The following is a 15,406-nucleotide window of genomic DNA, read 5'->3' on the forward strand; positions in this document are numbered from 1 at the left end:
TACTGTAGGGACATTGAGAGCTATAGCATTTACCTATTCTGTACCCTTGGCTTTATCATCAAATCGTCCCGCCGCTTAGCCATCTGCAATGGCTCCTTCAAAAGAGTACGAGCCCGGCCTGCAATATGTGTCTACCAATACTCCCCTGGACGATATCTACCATTTGATGAAGCGCGACGGAGCTGTTGGTATACGAAAGTTGGTTCCCACGGACGTCCTCGACCAGACGTACGAAGAAATCAAAGAGAGAATCATCAATGATGAGCCGTGGGAAGGGAGCTTCTTCCCCAGTCAGTGACTCACCTTCTTGAAACACGTTATTCATATTTTGATCATGGTGTATTGACTTTCTGGTATCTAAGGGGAAACAAAGCGAGCCCCATCCCTAATTGCGAGAAGTCCTCTATACACCAAAAGCCAGATGATGAACCCCATATTCCAGGCAGTATGCGACCACTTTCTTACAACAAAAAGCACATTCTATTGGGGCGATGAGCTCAAGGAATCTGTGTCAAAGCCACAGATATCCTCGGCTGTTGCGATCGAGATTGGACCTGGTGGGAAAGCGCAGCCTCTGCATCGCGACTCGTACATACATCACACCGACAACGAAGCAGTTGGCGCGTGGGATGATAGACGCGATAGGACCAGGGTTCCATCACTGGGACTTTCTGTTGCGGGATGTGAAGTCACAAAGGAGAACGGCGGGACTCAGCTCATTCTTGGGAGTCATCTTTGGTGTGGATCCTACTACCATCTCAGTTTATGGATCTCTGTGGTGGGAAGAACGGACTAACATTCTTGATTGTCAGGAAAACAGTAGATAAGCCTCCAAACCCAGCCAACGCCATAACCCCCGAGCTAGAGAAGGGCGACGCATTGCTCATGCTATCGAATGTTTACCATGGCGGCGGCAACAACACCACTGACCAGCCGCGACTCATGTACTTTACCTTTGCGATACGCGGATATTTAAGACAAGAGGAGAATCAGTACTTGGCTGTTCCCAAGGACGTGATGAAGAATTATGACCGGGAAACGCAGGCTTTTAGTGGTTACTATATCAGTGAGCCTGCGGCGGGTTGGCTGGAGGAGGTCGACCCTTATTATGCGCTTTATCCTGAGAAGATGAAGGATGTTAAGATGACTGACTTTTAGAGGGTTAGACCTTGATATAGAACTATGTTTACTTTCTTTTCTGTAAGACATTCCTTGGAAGCCTTAGGTTCTCAGCCTATATTTATGATGGTCCTAACATGGATCCCAGTAGAGCTTTCCTGTCCTAGTCAAAGGCAAGCGAAACCAAAAGAAATCCTGACAGCGTTGTTGGAAGAGCTCTATGTTCTCAAACCCGCAACTTGTCCTGATCTGCTCCACTTTGGCAGATGCTATGAGACACGAGCAGCTATCATATGAGAAACTCATCCGCTGGTCCCTTCAACTATTCATACAACTGCGACTGCCATACAACCTATTCGCCACTGGCCAGATATCACATTCTGGATGACATTGAGTTAATGATACCATGAAGTCCGTGCGAATGATTTTACCTGTATATCTTCATAATTTCTATAATAATGTTAAGTTTCAGGAGAGACCACGTATTCTGTGTGCAATTGCAGCGCTCCGGTCTTTATAATCATACCGGATCTCCCTGGAGACCATCTCCCAATTGAGATAAACCGGGCAGGAAGTCAAGACTCCATCCCTTTTCTGAAACCCTCCTTGCTCCTGAAAAATGCAAGCCGTGAAAATAGCGCTTTATGACCTCTCAAAAGAGATTATCCTCATGATCGGGGAGATATGCCACAGCCGGAGTGACCTGGCATCACTAGTCAAGACCAACCGCCGACTCAACAACATCCTCCAACCAACTCTCTATCGCTACAACGTCACCCACCATCAATACTCGGGCCTTCTACACGCGTCAGGAACCAATGATCTCACCCTAGCAAGGCACCTTCTCGAAGCAGGTGCAAACCCCAACGCTCGCGCCGGCCCTCTACGCTCACCAAGGAAGCACCGGCTCACTGGGTCGTGTACGGACCACCTCGCGAACAATCTCAATCAAGTATACCACCTCTGTTAGAGGCTGTGTACCAAGAAAGCTACGAAAAGGTCGTTCTGCTCATGGAATATGGGGCCTGTTTGAATGCGTGGAGCCAGAACTTGGAGATGGGCATTTGGCGTATTGCGATGGACAGGGTCTCGTTCGGATCACCAATGCTTTTTTTCGTATAAGGCCAAAGTACAGGGCCTTTGGCTGTTCATGTAATCCTGCGTTTTGATTGGAACTGTTCTCTGATGGTTTTAGATGGTGCCCGTGGTTTGTGATTTATGGTATCTACGAGACTTACCTCATAGTGGATTCAGGCGGGATTGTTTCCGTGTGGACATCCAACAACAACTACAGAGGAGAACACCGCGCAATAATATAGTAAATTTGAGCATTGAAGTGGTCAACCTAATTCAAACAGCGAAGATACGGGCCTCGTGGCATGATGATGGAACTTGAAGGTTGGCGGGACACAACGCGTCGATGGCCTGTTTCGTAGGTACGGATCCAGGAGACATTGCTCCCACGGCGAAAACTCGGCGAGATGTCTACTGAGAAACACAAAGTCTCACACGCGCAGAGGGAGGGGCTTGCAACCATGACCATCCAGGGATCAGAAGGTGGTTTGTGAAGTATCTATTTCTCAGAAATTGTCCCCGCTCGTGATGATACGTTAGCTCAGACTTTTGCCGACTACGATGGTTTTGCTGATATGAAGGAGCCATGAAATGGCGTATGGTCCCTGGATCTGAATTCCTATGCTTGTATTTCACAGCGTAGTCGTTTCCTCAAAGCCCTGGATTGACGATCACCGAAGTCCAGATGCCCCTGGTCCAACGATATTATAGCGTTGCCTCTCGATAGGATGACCACTGGACACGCAATGCGCAACATGGGGTTCGCCCCAGAAATGCAGACTCTACCCGAACGATTCAACCCAAGTCTAGTTTCTACTTACATTCGGGGTTGGCTCTTTGAATATCTGGAGGAGTATCGGAGGACTAGGTAGGTGGGGCCATCGACCCGATGGATCTATAGTAGCCAGCTGTCGCACCATCCTGCCTAGGCTGAACTAGGGTTGTCCCTTGCAGAATTGAACGGCTGTTTTCTCTGCCCCTGCCTATTATTTGCCCTTGTTCTGTGATAAGGTCGCACGAGCACCGAGGCTATCGTTGCTATATTGTTCATGACATCAGGAAGTGACGCTTCGGGTCTTTGACTCGCATGTTGACTGACTCGTCGTCCACGAGTAATTGCTGCATCTGATTGACACCGAGGCTCAATCAGATTATCTCCTCACATGCAACCCCGCGTTCGCCAAGCTGTCATATTGTTGTGGAGATCCTCCAGGATTACACCATCGTAAACCCTTGTCGAACTCACCAATCACGCTATACGGCATTGATGGCCTAGGGCGACGTCGGACCCCGGGAACGACGCGGCCTGATGGCAGTTTTAGCGTTTTGTATGAAGTCAAGGTGTAGGACTTGTTTTATGGTTTCTCACTTCAAGTTCGTATTCGTTTGACATGGACAGCCGCCCTTGAGAACAACGAATCGCCTGGGCGAAGAGAAGCCTGAGCACTAAGAGCTGAAATTGGGCCTTGTCTTCTAACTTCTCCTGGAAGTCTCCATGTTCCCCGGGCTAGCGTTGGTGATTACTTGACGGTCTTCACAAGTCATCGATCCTGACGTTCATCTAGGCACTGTCTAACGAGTGGTGTCCGTGTGGTTGCCCCGTAACATCAAGACTGCAATGACCATTCTTCTGGCTACGCAATAGTTCTTGACCTCCAATCTACTCCATATGTGTTTGCGACCAAAAGGTACCTTTGCGGGGTATTCGAGCATCCCTGGCTGGTCAACTATTCCCAGTCCTGCTTAGCTCATTCAACAGTTCGAACGTCGACCACCTCAGGGCAGGGTTTTCGCCCTCGGTAACTGATCAAATGAGACCTTGGCCTCGAGTCAGCGATTGATTCGGGACTGAAGAAAACGGCACGCAAAGTAAAATCACCGAGAGCTACCGGCATAGTCACTCGCTCCAGGGTCAGATTATGTTCTCTCAACAAGGTCGAAGGGCATCGCGTGCCTGCGTTTCCTGTCACCAACGAAAGCTTCGATGCGACGCATCCTTTCGCGGCTGCCCATGTACTAGATGCCTGCAGGATGGGAAGGAAACTTGTATCCTTCGAGAGAAACTTCCTCGATTGTCAGTGGCCCGGCCCGATATATCAAGATGCCGAATTGCAGCGATCCGGTGTTCTACCAGGGAATAGGCTGACCCTCACCACAGCTCTCGAAGCTTCTACAATAACAGACAAAGCAACACTAGCAACCCTACAGAGAGACAAGTTGAACAGGACAACGGTTAGCGCCCAATGCCTCTTGCATCGCGTGACTGACTAACGAATCGTTGGCTCTTCGATAGAGAACCGCTCGAGAGGCGCCACACCAGCCGGAACTGTTGAATTCTCACATTATCCGTTTCTCGAGATAAACAATGCTCAAGCCTTGGACAAAGAGGATGTTGCCTACATGCGGTCGAAGGGATGCTTCTCTGTTCCCGACCAGCCGGTGCTGGATGATTTCGTCAATCAGTACTTCTTGCACATACACCCAGAGACTCCTGTGCTCGATGAAGCTGGCTTCTGGCGTTTATATAAGGGAGACGAGACTCGATCAACAGACTCGGACGGAAAGCTGTCACTATTTGTCTTTCAGGCATTGATATTCAGAGCCGTTTCTGTGAGAAGCCTGTTCCCCCCATTCCTTTCCCACTAACAGTTGGTAGTATGTATCTCAAGAGACTGTCTTACGATGTGGATTTGCTGATAAAGAAACGGCGAGAGCCACGTTCTATAAACGTGCCAAAGTGAGTTCCACTCGTATAAACAAATATGCCGCCCTTAATGCTGACTACCTCTTCACGTAGCTACTATTTGATCTCAGGGCTGAGAGCTCACCTCTTAACAAGGCTCAAGGAGCCGTTCTTCTTTCGCACCAAGTTTCCCCCGACGACCCTCAGACCGGAAGTCTGTGGCTTGTCTACGCGACGCAGAATACTGTGATCCTTGGACAGCAACCTGTATCTTTTGCTGGCGACTTGCAAAATAGCATGACAAAACGGCTTTGGTAGTCAATCCTTCTACGCGATCGGTGTCTATGTCTCGGACTTCGCCGTCGCACCCAGCTCACTTCGAAGCATTTCAACGCAGAAACAAGCTATTTTGAAGAGACAGACTTCGCCGACGAAATTGCACACTCGCAAGTTTACGATAGCGACTCGAAGAGAATACTATTTGAGGCGCTGCAGCACCAATGCCGTTTGGCCGTTGTAGTGTCTGATATGGCTTCGTTTATGTTCACATCAAACGGCGTCTCCTCCCCGTCCTTGTCATTTGAAGGCTTCCAGTCTCATCGGTGTGAGATCAAAAGATTACGGAATGAGCTTCTTTATTGGGAGAGAAGATTTAGCCCACCTCAGATGCTGCCTAACGGTAACGTTCTACCGTCGCCGATCATGACCTTCATCAAAGTTACATACATGTACTATTAGTGAGTATAAAATTTATTAGAGCATTGCTGTTACTGACTACATCAGCGCCGCACAGTCGAATCTGTCTCATTACGAAGCATTGATTGTCGAAAGCCATTCAGACTTCGCCGGGAAGAGCTACACTGTGCATCTATCTGAATGTGCTTCGTCACTGAAGGATACGGTGGCCGGACTCACGAAAACTATGGAATATTTCAGTGACGCCAGGAATGTTGAAAATGTTCCACTTAGCACGTAAGGTGCCGAATTCTCTCGGCTGCTCGTTATTATGCTAATCCATCCAAGACTAGCCTATGTCGCGACACCTTTGGTTAACGCTGCATTCGATGTGAAGCTTGCACGCTCTTACGAGGAAATGGTCGTCCGGAGGAGACACGTAGATCTTCTCGCCGATATTTACCGCCGATTAGCGTTGCTCTATAATGTGACCAACTACGTTGCAGTCGGGACTAATCAGATTCTGAAGCTGGTATACCGTCTTTCTCAAGAGCTGCTGCTTCGAGAGCATTCCTCACACACTACGGTTGTCGCTGGGTCCCAGTTCTCACGGAGCGCAAGCAACTTGAGAGCTCTCAAACCGTCATGCAAATCGCGCCTCACTGATTGGGTTGATGTGTTCATCCACTATCCCCGGGCATATCTTCTCATCTCCACGTCAGTGGACTACAGTCTCTCGATTGGGCGCCTACCGCACGACAACGACATCCCGGAGTTCATTCGAGATGGATCACCTGGAACCTCCAGCGTCAAGCTGCCCTGGATGACAGAAACAGCTCTCGTGAACCCTTCAGACGCAACGGAACCTGACTTCTGGTGCCCCTCCTACTGCGCGCCTGCTCGACCGCTTTCTGTGATCAGACCTCAGAACGAGAGCTCAAGCCTTCACACTGCGGCTGGAATGCAATTAACGATCGGCATCTCTAAGCCTCCTTTTCAGCTTCAGCCTATGGCAGACCCTTTGTGGCCAGGTGTATCTGGCACTGTCAATGCTCAAGATCACCTGGCAATGCCTGTGACGTTCGATCAAGGCCCCATTAATCTAGACTTCTTCAACGCGATTTCACCAACCGGGGTACCATTTTTCCAACCAGCCTCAAGCCAAGTAATGGAATATGGACAACCTGGAGCTCCCAGTGGCATTGCAACACCATTCCTAACTGATGACTTCGGAGGTAGTGGCGGGCTCAGACAAGTGTATATGAGAGACGATGATACCTCCGCATATCACTTCTCCCTCTTTGATTACTATAATGAAATGGCCGGTAACGGCCCTTCAATGCTCTGCCCCTTGACATATCCAAGTTATGAACCTCCGCATGACGCCCACGACCCGAGTGATGACCAAACCGATAGCAACGATGGCTTGTCCTAGCTCGAGCGTCTCAATGACCCAGGCGCTGCCGTCCCGATCCAAGATGCCGTGGGATCATGATCCTTGCTCACTATCTTCCATTCAATAGCAGGGATTCAATAGCAGGCGCTTTCAGTGGTCGCCTAGACCATCCCCCCTTTGAATGGAGGTATCATCGATCAGTCTCCTGTTGGTCTTTCTTTACCTACCTCGTTGGAGCCGGCAATGACCGCCACAAGGAACGAAGTATACATCAAGTCTAATTCACAGTTTCATTACTTACATAGAGTCGCTATACTACCAGGCTGAAGGCACCGGGTTCTTACATTGATTGGACAAAAGGGGCGCCCTACATTACTGCAAAATTGTATCTAACCTCGTTAAAAAGAATGTAACATTTTATAGGACCCTAATATGGGCTACCAACGCATTGAAACCAAACACCATAGCCAAACACTTAAGAAGGTTGAAGAGATTCGGATTATCTGTTAACTCAGAGCAATAGGTAAGACGTGAAAAAAGTCTCCAAGAATTACAACAGTATACGAAACCTTTGATCTACAGGACCCAAAAGAACCTGAATGTCCCTTCTACCTCACCATCAGAAGCTATATAACCTCAGTCGATATCCAGCCAATTCTCAAAATCATCAGCCAATTCTCAAAATCATCAACTCCAAAAGAACAAACCAACAGCATTACACAAATCAACAATTACCACCTCAAAACCCCTTTTTACAAACTCCAGACATTCTTCACCGGCAAGATGTGCTCCGACCAGATTGTTGCCCCTGCTGTCCGCTCCCAGGAGACTGTTGCCCCTGTTGACAAGAACAAATGCAGCGCCTGTGGAAGGAACTACACTGGTGCTTCGGTTAAGTGCCAATGTGGATATTGAGACTAACTAGCAATATGCTGAGTCTCGATTGGTTCTCATTGCTGATGAGGGCTTTCCACGGTAACCCACTCGTTTTCATATGTCTTAATTGAGTTGTTATGTTTAGTTTGTTATCGTCGGTCGTGATCTTTTTGGCTTTAGATAAATAGAGATTCGGTTTAAGCTCCATATTTCGTGCATTAATAGATTATTAGTACGTATTTAACATCTAGTAGTGGACTGTAATCCAAGTGCTCCCGCTCAGGCTGTAAGTGGTGGTGCCACTGCGCTAGGGTAAAACTCCATATCCGACCCTGAGCTATACATGCCCCGAGTATCTATGGGCCCGACCGGCATTGATTCCAGAAGGTCTGCAGTATCCTCTTGAAAGATGTCCACTCCGTAATCCTGCAGGCCATAGCCGTTGGACAGCGCCGGGTGCGTGTAGTTCGTGCCTAAACACGCATCGTAGCCCACAAGAAGTGGCGTATTCAGCGCAAGCGCTGGATCAGCTGAAGCCATTATTCCCACTTGGGTAGAGAGATCGTTGGTGGCTTGGTAGGGTTGCTGTCCGAAAACCTGGCTCTGCCTGAGTTCGGTCAAAGAGTAAGACTTCAAGAAGTCTGCCCAAGGCTCCTGCTTCAGTTCGGGCTCTCTCTTGAGACTCAAGCCGTGAATATTGGAAGACCGATTAGGCTTCGGTTCAGGGTTTTCCGCCGGTATCTGGGTACTTGCGTTTTTGTCTGGCCTCACGGTGACGTCCGCATGCTCACCTGGGTGACGGTGCACCCGCAGCATTTGGGGGAAATAGCCCCTCTTCAAAGCCGAGTTCAGCGCTAGAGACAGGCGAAGGTAAATTTCCGGTCGATGACAGAACAGCTCAGACCAACTGTTACACCTCCTGGAACCCGTCGCAGAGTCCCTGCCCATCTGCGAAGGCGGAAGCAAATCCTCAGCTAAGATCAGTGTCCTCTGTATAAACGCGGCAATCGCATCTGTTCCATCGTATCGACTTTGAAAGACTTGCATGAGGTTGGCGTAGTATCGGAATCGCCGCTTGCGAGTCGCGGATTGGGATTTCGTGCTTGAGAGTTTCACGTCGAGGGCTGATAAAAGGAGAGGGTGCGCTATGAGGGGCAGGCTATTGTATGTTAGTACTATTCAAGACATTGAAAGGGATAGTAATGACAGGGACTGGGAAGTCATACGCAATAATAGGAAGATACTGCGCGATGCCTTGGGCGAGGAAGCGCTTGATCGTGTCTGTTATGCAGCCGGACGCATCCTCAAGCTCGTCCCGAATGCGATAATAATCCGCTTCTGTATCTTTACTAGCAACTGTCGTTCCCGTGCCAATTACCTCAGTATCTGTTGGTGGAGAGACGTCGTTCTGCTGGAGGGAGAGGGCTTCGAAGTTACTCAAGGCTAGTCGAGCCGCGCTGGAAGGTAAGCCATGGTCAGAGAGCGTCTTCACATGCTGAAAAAAGGCAAGAAATCGAAGGCGACGACATACTGGTGGTAGAAAAATGCCAACCCAAATTGTAAGTTGACGGACTCGTGTGTCATGTTGGAATTCACCACCGAGCCCATGGCGCCCTTTGCGTTGGTCGACCAACGTAGTAAGTCCGCTCTGCATTTAGCAGCCTGCTCCCTGATATCATCTGGGGATCTCTCTTTCACTGTGTGCTTGCCGCTCCAGGTGCTGATCAAATGAAGATCATCTATATTCCTCCCGGTATTCAACGAGAACCCGGAGGCAGTGGTCGAGGACGAGGGGTTGACCAGGGCGAGGACATTCCCTAAGCAAATAGCCAGCTCGCATTGAGCTGTTAAGACTTTCGCGAGATTTCTCTTCGTTTCAGGGTCATACACCTCTGACGCGTCGAATTCTTCTTCAAGGTCCTCTTCACCTAAAACGTCCCCACCGAGGACAGTCGCAATAGACCCGTCGTTGCGGGTACCCTTGCCATTGCCATCTATCACAAGCTGGGGTTGCCTTCCAAGCCCAAGTGATAGAATTCGATCTCGGAGCACGATACCCCACCAGATGCGTTTTTGAAGGTTGGCTGTTGCAGGATTTGGAGTGGGATCGAGCGCATTTGCCACGACAAGGTTCTGAACTGAGATAGACAGCCAAAGAGAGCCAGCGTGAAAGTCGGACGAGGGGAGGTGGTGCGAGAGCAGAAGTGACGCCTGTGTTATGCATCGTGGAGAAGGCTCGCAGTTCAGGTCATAAAGTAACTATGTGATTTTCTAATTAGCTGCTGATGAGACGACAGACTTATGGGGATGGTTTCGCAGTACCTTGGCTCTTGTGTATAGCATGTTTCTTGCGGCTCGAAGGTCTTGAAATCCTGCTGCATGGAGCACCGCGGGAGCAACAAACTATACGCCTGTCAGGTACTGGTTCCGTGAGGATAATTCCCCGAAAGAAATTGCAGGACGAAGAACACGGACAAACGTTCATAGTGTAAAAGAGACAACCTACCGGACAACTAGCGAAGAGCATGGCCTGGAAAACAAACAGACTTATTTTGGAGTCCTCCCCCTGATGAGCTGAGGTCTTACCATAGTACATGCGCCAAAATGTTGCTTCATTCATGACTGGAGTGGACGGATGCACATACATAAAGTAGCTCCGAACAAACTCATCGAGGACTGCTCCACCTGGTACGCGAAAACACCCCTTGGAGTTGAGATACTGGTAGTCCTCTCGAGGTAAATCCGATAAACCAGGAAGTTTAAGAAATGTATGATGGGTGTAGAAGACATCAGAAATCGTGCCTGGCGACATGGGCTGAGGAAGCGGCGTGCCCCAGGGAAACTGCTTCCCGCCTTCGTGCCAGTTTTGAAAGAGCAGAGGGCTGTCTGAGGGAACACCAGACTCCTCAAACACTGATGTATTGCTCTTTTTGAGAGTGGGTGAGGGATATGGCTGGTGCCGGGAGAATTTTGGTCTTCTAGTGCGATTAGGTCTGTTCCTGCAGATACTACATCAGTAGCTATATCGGCATAATATTTGGTAGGAAAAGAGACAAACTGGGACGCTGCATGAACGACGCATTCTTGCTGATCCAGCTCGCAATTTGTGCACGGAACCCCATGGCTCGAGGCGTCGCAGCGGACCTTTCGATCTCGACACCAGGTACATGCAATCCGTGAGCGTTTCCGTGGCGGCTTGCTGGTTCTGTCCATTTTCCGTGTTCCGGTGTCAGAAGCTCGCCGGTGTGCTTGGGATGTTTCAGAGCTGGACTGGTCTGAGGGAGGCTCCATCAGGAGAGGTTCGTTCTTGCCTGAGTCCATAATAATCACGCGAAACAGCTCAAGATGCAACTATAAAAAAGATGCACATTCCACTCTGGGTATGGAGCTGTTGAATTAGAACAAACTGCTGGATACTATAATCCACCGAAGGCCACATAGACCTCCTGCACCTGCCCATGGGTTTTTGAACACCGATTCTCCAGAACCCCTTTTCCGTGCACGAGGCCAGAATCTATGGTTATCACCAGCTGTCTGGTGACTCGGCTCTCCTAAAAGGGAAATGGTAGCGGATTGGAAGTACCGGAGAGCCGCCAGCATCCCATAGGGAGACAAGCGGGGTTCTATTTGGTTCCCCTACCACATATTGTCGACCATAAACTGGGTATTAAGTGCTTCATAAACACAAGCCAGTACTGGCTCTGAGTATAATTGGCTTCAGAGAACCTACTCAGAACAGCTTGCCTCAGATGGCGAAAGTCCCGGCCCGAGCTTATAACAAGAACCATTATATGTCCACCGACATCATCAGCAGGGCAGCTTTCATTGTCGGTCCGACAACTATACAAGGCGATGTAAGTGACCTGTAAATAACAAGCGCATAAGCAGCCTGCAGGCCTTGGCCAATCTGAAGAACAGGGATTCCATGCCTATCACAGGTATAATCAAACCAGACGACGCCGCCAAGACGAGGACTCAGACGCCTGTAGGCCGTCGGCCCGAGACATATTACACTTGCCTGACAGGTATATGACAGGTATAATACTAGCTAATTCTGTCGGGACATAGGTGATCAACCGCAAGCGAGCTGATCGCCAGCGCTAGGTACGATACCTTCAGAGATCACCAGATTCACGGTACTTGCTCAGCTTTGACCAAAGAGGTATTCACTGCGCAGAGCCCGAGGGTAGTATGGTTGGTTTCTCACAAGTGCACAGGTATTGATTATTCCCCAACTCAGCAACTAGGTAGATACTATTACTCATGGCAAATTTATCCCATCCCTGCTTCCACATCCTCGTCCACATGTTCCCGGTCCTGTTCCTGCGTCTCTCTTTTGGTCACACGTAAACAAAGTTCCAATACATATCAGAGAGAGATAGCAAGACCGAGAATCCCAAGCGCAAGAACCAAACTAGTTGAAACCGCCTTCTTGTCAAACGAACTTAGCGCTGCCGACTCATCATCATCAGCTTCACCCAAATCCCAGGACTCGCTAGTGCTATCTTTTCCAGTATCAGCCCCGGCATTGTCAGCAGTGCTAGGCTGAACGGTACTGCCACTAGAGGCAACGGCAGCACTAGGCTTGTAGGTAATGTTGCGGTCCGCAATTTGGGTTGCAAACAGCGCAACGTAAGATTTGACAGGCGTTGGGAGATCCTGGTACCAAGTCGGTATGTCGCCGTCTGCAACGCTCTGCTGGAGGGCGCTGCGGGAGGCTGGATTGACCAGACCCTGTAGAACGGAAGTTGGGACGCCCCTGACGAGGTCCGTTATTATTCCCGAGGGAGGTGTTGGGAGGGAGTCCTTCAGGCTCTTGACGCTGGATGGGAGTTCCCAGTTTGCTGGAAGGGTTGGAAGTAGGTTGGCGAGCTGGGATCTGAAAGGGTCAGTATCTTCATTTTCCAAGTAGCAATTCAAAGATAATTGAGATGGTTATACTCACAGCTGCGAGGGCAGTTGGCTAACATTGACAATGGTAGTCGACGCCGCAGTTGTAGTCGGCTCGTCCTGCGCGACGACACCCGCAGCGGCGAACACGATCGCAAGGATAGAGACACGCATGATGAGCTGAAAGCAACAGCAGTGTAGTCAGTCTGTACTCAGGTAACGTCGCTGCGTGTAGTGAAAGATGCAAACACATCCACAATCGGAGTTCAAAAACGGGACTCAACTTCACGACGAGTAGCGGGGAGAAATAGGTAGACATATCCGAACAGTGTCCTGAGATGTGCCAAGGCGCATTCTATATAGACCCTGTGACTCCGTTTTAGTAAGTTAAGGTCTTACCCCGCAGGTTGGCGAGAGCCTTTGAGGAGCTGTTTTGATGAGCAGAGAACTACTGCCGATTGCACATCCACGACGTCTCCGCGGCCCGTTTATAGTATTCCGAGGCGAGGCTTCATGGAAACAACTTGAGCCGCTCACAGGGCGAATGCGGTCTTGCTAATCGCAACTCCTTCCCCGTCCGTGATGGCGATTGCGTCCGCTCGAGCCCATGGACCGTGTGATTGCGTGATATTGGTGGCCCTCGGGGACTAAACCGAGATTGAGAATGATTTCAAGCTGCAATCAAGTGCCACTAGGTTTCGATTACATTGGCCATGTCTTAGTTTCTACAACGCCGAGGTGAGGGCGAGCGGGTCCAGAAAGGGTCCATCTAACGGCTTCTCAAGCGCCACCATAACCATGTCTAGCTCCATCTAATGTCATGAGTTTGGGTTTGACTGGTATTATGGAGCCCGTTTTATGGAAAATGCCTATCATTATGCTGAGAATGCACGGTATAGGACCCTCGGACAACACTTGGGTGTGAGCCAGATAGTTGAGCCCTATCAGGGGAAAGTCAAATCTGCCAGGAACGGCCATTCTACATTTGGTGCCTTGCGCGGGGACAGTATCCGAGATCAAGCTTCCAATTGCAAAATCTGAAAGCTGCAGGTCCAGCGACCCCGCAATCCTCTCCATGGCGAGCCATTTTCTATATCCTGGCGATGACCGTCGATCCGCGGAAAGCTCGCCGAGGGTATGAATGCAATGACAGGAGACGTCCCATCGCATCACATGGGCCCTGGCGCATCTACCTTCACCGTGCAGATCATATCTCGGTGGATGCCTTAGAGAAATGAAGCACGATAGTAGATGAGTATAAAGACACAACAGGTACCATCCGTCGTCTATCTCACCAGCAACTCAGCGACTCTCAAGTCTTCGCCAAGTGCCAAAGCTTCTTCTACATTTAGCTCAACAGCCCAGTCAAGTTTATATTGTCGATCTCGCAGCCCGCAAGGCCCCTTTGTCAAAATGAAGTACTTCCAATTTATCATCCTGCTCGTTTTTCCCCTGATGGTTTTTGCCATCCCGGCGCCCGAATCTCTTCAGGTTCTGAACAGAGCCTTGGTTGCGCGCCAGAATGACACTTCGGGCGATGACATTCTCAGCGGCATTGGCGGCGTCATTGGGGACTTGGTCAACTCCATTGGTCCCCTGCTCGACCTGCTCAACCCAGACACCTTCAACCAGATCAGAACTCTACTGGCCAACGGTGCTCGCCTGCTGAACGATGACACCACCCAGGGCATCATCAATGTCGTTGGAAGTGCTAATCAGCTTCTGACTCCCGATTTTGTTGAGGCTATTAGTGGCTTGATTGATGCGGTTGCTCCGGTAAGGTCCCCTCTTGTCCTTATACACCAGACACTTGACTGACAGTACGACAGCTTATCAACGCCATTGTGCAGCTCATTTCTGGTATTCTCGGTGCCATCTTTGGCTGAATGACCGGAAGCGAAGCCGTCCTGGGGACTGCCCTCACCGACAAGCTACAACTTCATATAGAGTGCGGCTCCATGGACAGCTAGAGTTTAATTTACGCACGTGACGCTGTGGAATTGGAGCGACTGGGTAGGAATTGGAAAGCTCTGGGGGAAGGAAACGAAGGAGTGTCGTTTTGGGTGCTTACTTGAGGCTAGGGTGGCGGGTAATTGGTGTATATAGTCGCAGTGCTAGGAGGTCACATCAGATAGGCTTTATGTAGTCTTCTGCTAATAAAAATATGCGCTTCCCTTGCGAGTGTCCGTTACACCATAATCTGGTCTTAGTATCCTTGTCTTGACTCTCGCCGTAACACAAATACCATTGTAAGAGCTAAAACAGGCACTTAATGTGCGGGACTAAGCGTTTCAGACTGTCGAACATCGTCTTTGCTCCGGGCGTGTACAAGCAAACACTCATTCTTTGACTCTCTGCAGGGGAAAGGGCACCAAGGGAAGGTCCGTACAGAATCCTCACAGCATGTGCTTTAACTCGGCCAGTCCTCTGTTAGCCCTTGCCAGGCTCATGCTCAGTACGGGCGTCATTAGTAAACACCCTCAACAGCCCTCGAAGTCAGTACACTCTTCAATTAGCTCTCCAAAAGCGCAGCCTTCGCATCGAGTAACAGTAGTGTAAAGTTATTAGACCAAAATTACCAACTCTCGCAGATAAGGAGATCCTGTTGGCTGGAACGACGCGCTAATGCAGGGTGGCCGGCCAAAGTGGGTCTCGGCCCGTCAGCCAACTCCCGACCAACCTAATTTAATTAC

The 15,406-nt window shown here is 49.7% G+C and overlaps 5 protein-coding genes across 5 annotated transcripts; 3 read left to right on the forward strand and 2 right to left on the reverse strand.

Moving 5' to 3' along the window:
* Window positions 1–88: 88 nt before the first annotated feature.
* Window positions 89–1,158, forward strand: BDV14DRAFT_205825 (phytanoyl-CoA dioxygenase family protein; the record flags this gene model as incomplete). Its single annotated transcript, XM_073774804.1, has 3 exons — window positions 89–290; window positions 363–738; window positions 813–1,158. The coding sequence occupies 3 exons, from the start codon at window positions 89–91 to the stop codon at window positions 1,156–1,158; spliced, it is 924 nt and encodes a 307-aa protein (XP_073622237.1).
* A 2,954-nt stretch (window positions 1,159–4,112) lies between these two features.
* On the forward strand, window positions 4,113–6,986 carry BDV14DRAFT_206943 (Zn(II)2Cys6 transcription factor; the record flags this gene model as incomplete). Its single annotated transcript, XM_073775036.1, has 8 exons — window positions 4,113–4,267; window positions 4,352–4,425; window positions 4,487–4,803; window positions 4,850–4,930; window positions 4,991–5,143; window positions 5,195–5,613; window positions 5,660–5,848; window positions 5,900–6,986. 8 exons carry the CDS (start codon window positions 4,113–4,115, stop codon window positions 6,984–6,986), a joined length of 2,475 nt encoding a protein of 824 aa, XP_073622238.1.
* Window positions 6,987–8,102: 1,116 nt separating this feature from the next.
* Window positions 8,103–11,144, reverse strand: BDV14DRAFT_206944 (Zn(II)2Cys6 transcription factor; the record flags this gene model as incomplete). The annotated part of the gene is made up of 7 exons (XM_073775037.1): window positions 8,103–8,564; window positions 8,595–8,982; window positions 9,050–9,280; window positions 9,355–10,082; window positions 10,146–10,226; window positions 10,330–10,822; window positions 10,882–11,144. The coding sequence occupies 7 exons, from the start codon at window positions 11,142–11,144 to the stop codon at window positions 8,103–8,105; spliced, it is 2,646 nt and encodes an 881-aa protein (XP_073622239.1).
* A 909-nt stretch (window positions 11,145–12,053) lies between these two features.
* BDV14DRAFT_12961 (uncharacterized protein) lies at window positions 12,054–13,157 on the reverse strand. The gene is made up of 2 exons (XM_073766078.1): window positions 12,769–13,157; window positions 12,054–12,702 (listed from the first exon to the last, which is right to left on the reverse strand). Exons 1-2 carry the CDS (start codon window positions 12,885–12,887, stop codon window positions 12,192–12,194), a joined length of 630 nt encoding a protein of 209 aa, XP_073622240.1. The 5' UTR covers window positions 12,888–13,157; the 3' UTR covers window positions 12,054–12,191.
* Window positions 13,158–14,126: 969 nt separating this feature from the next.
* On the forward strand, window positions 14,127–14,599 carry BDV14DRAFT_205829 (uncharacterized protein; the record flags this gene model as incomplete). The annotated part of the gene is made up of 2 exons (XM_073774805.1): window positions 14,127–14,489; window positions 14,543–14,599. The coding sequence occupies 2 exons, from the start codon at window positions 14,127–14,129 to the stop codon at window positions 14,597–14,599; spliced, it is 420 nt and encodes a 139-aa protein (XP_073622241.1).
* Window positions 14,600–15,406: the final 807 nt, after the last annotated feature.

Source organism: Aspergillus stella-maris, assembly GCF_047715825.1.
Source record: "Aspergillus stella-maris strain CBS 113639 unplaced genomic scaffold BDV14scaffold_107, whole genome shotgun sequence".
Lineage (NCBI taxonomy): Eukaryota > Fungi > Ascomycota > Eurotiomycetes > Eurotiales > Aspergillaceae > Aspergillus > Aspergillus stella-maris.

What these genes read in the sequence shown, in the direction of transcription:
- BDV14DRAFT_12961 (XM_073766078.1), bottom strand. Translation starts at nt 12,887, where the DNA reads ATGCGTGTCTCTATCCTTGCGATCGTGTTCGCCGCTGCGGGTGTCGTC. An exon ending in AGCCAACTGCCCTCGCAGCT is followed by an intron (nt 12,703 to 12,768) that starts GTGAGTATAACC and finishes TGACCCTTTCAG; the next exon opens with ATCCCAGCTCGCCAACCTAC.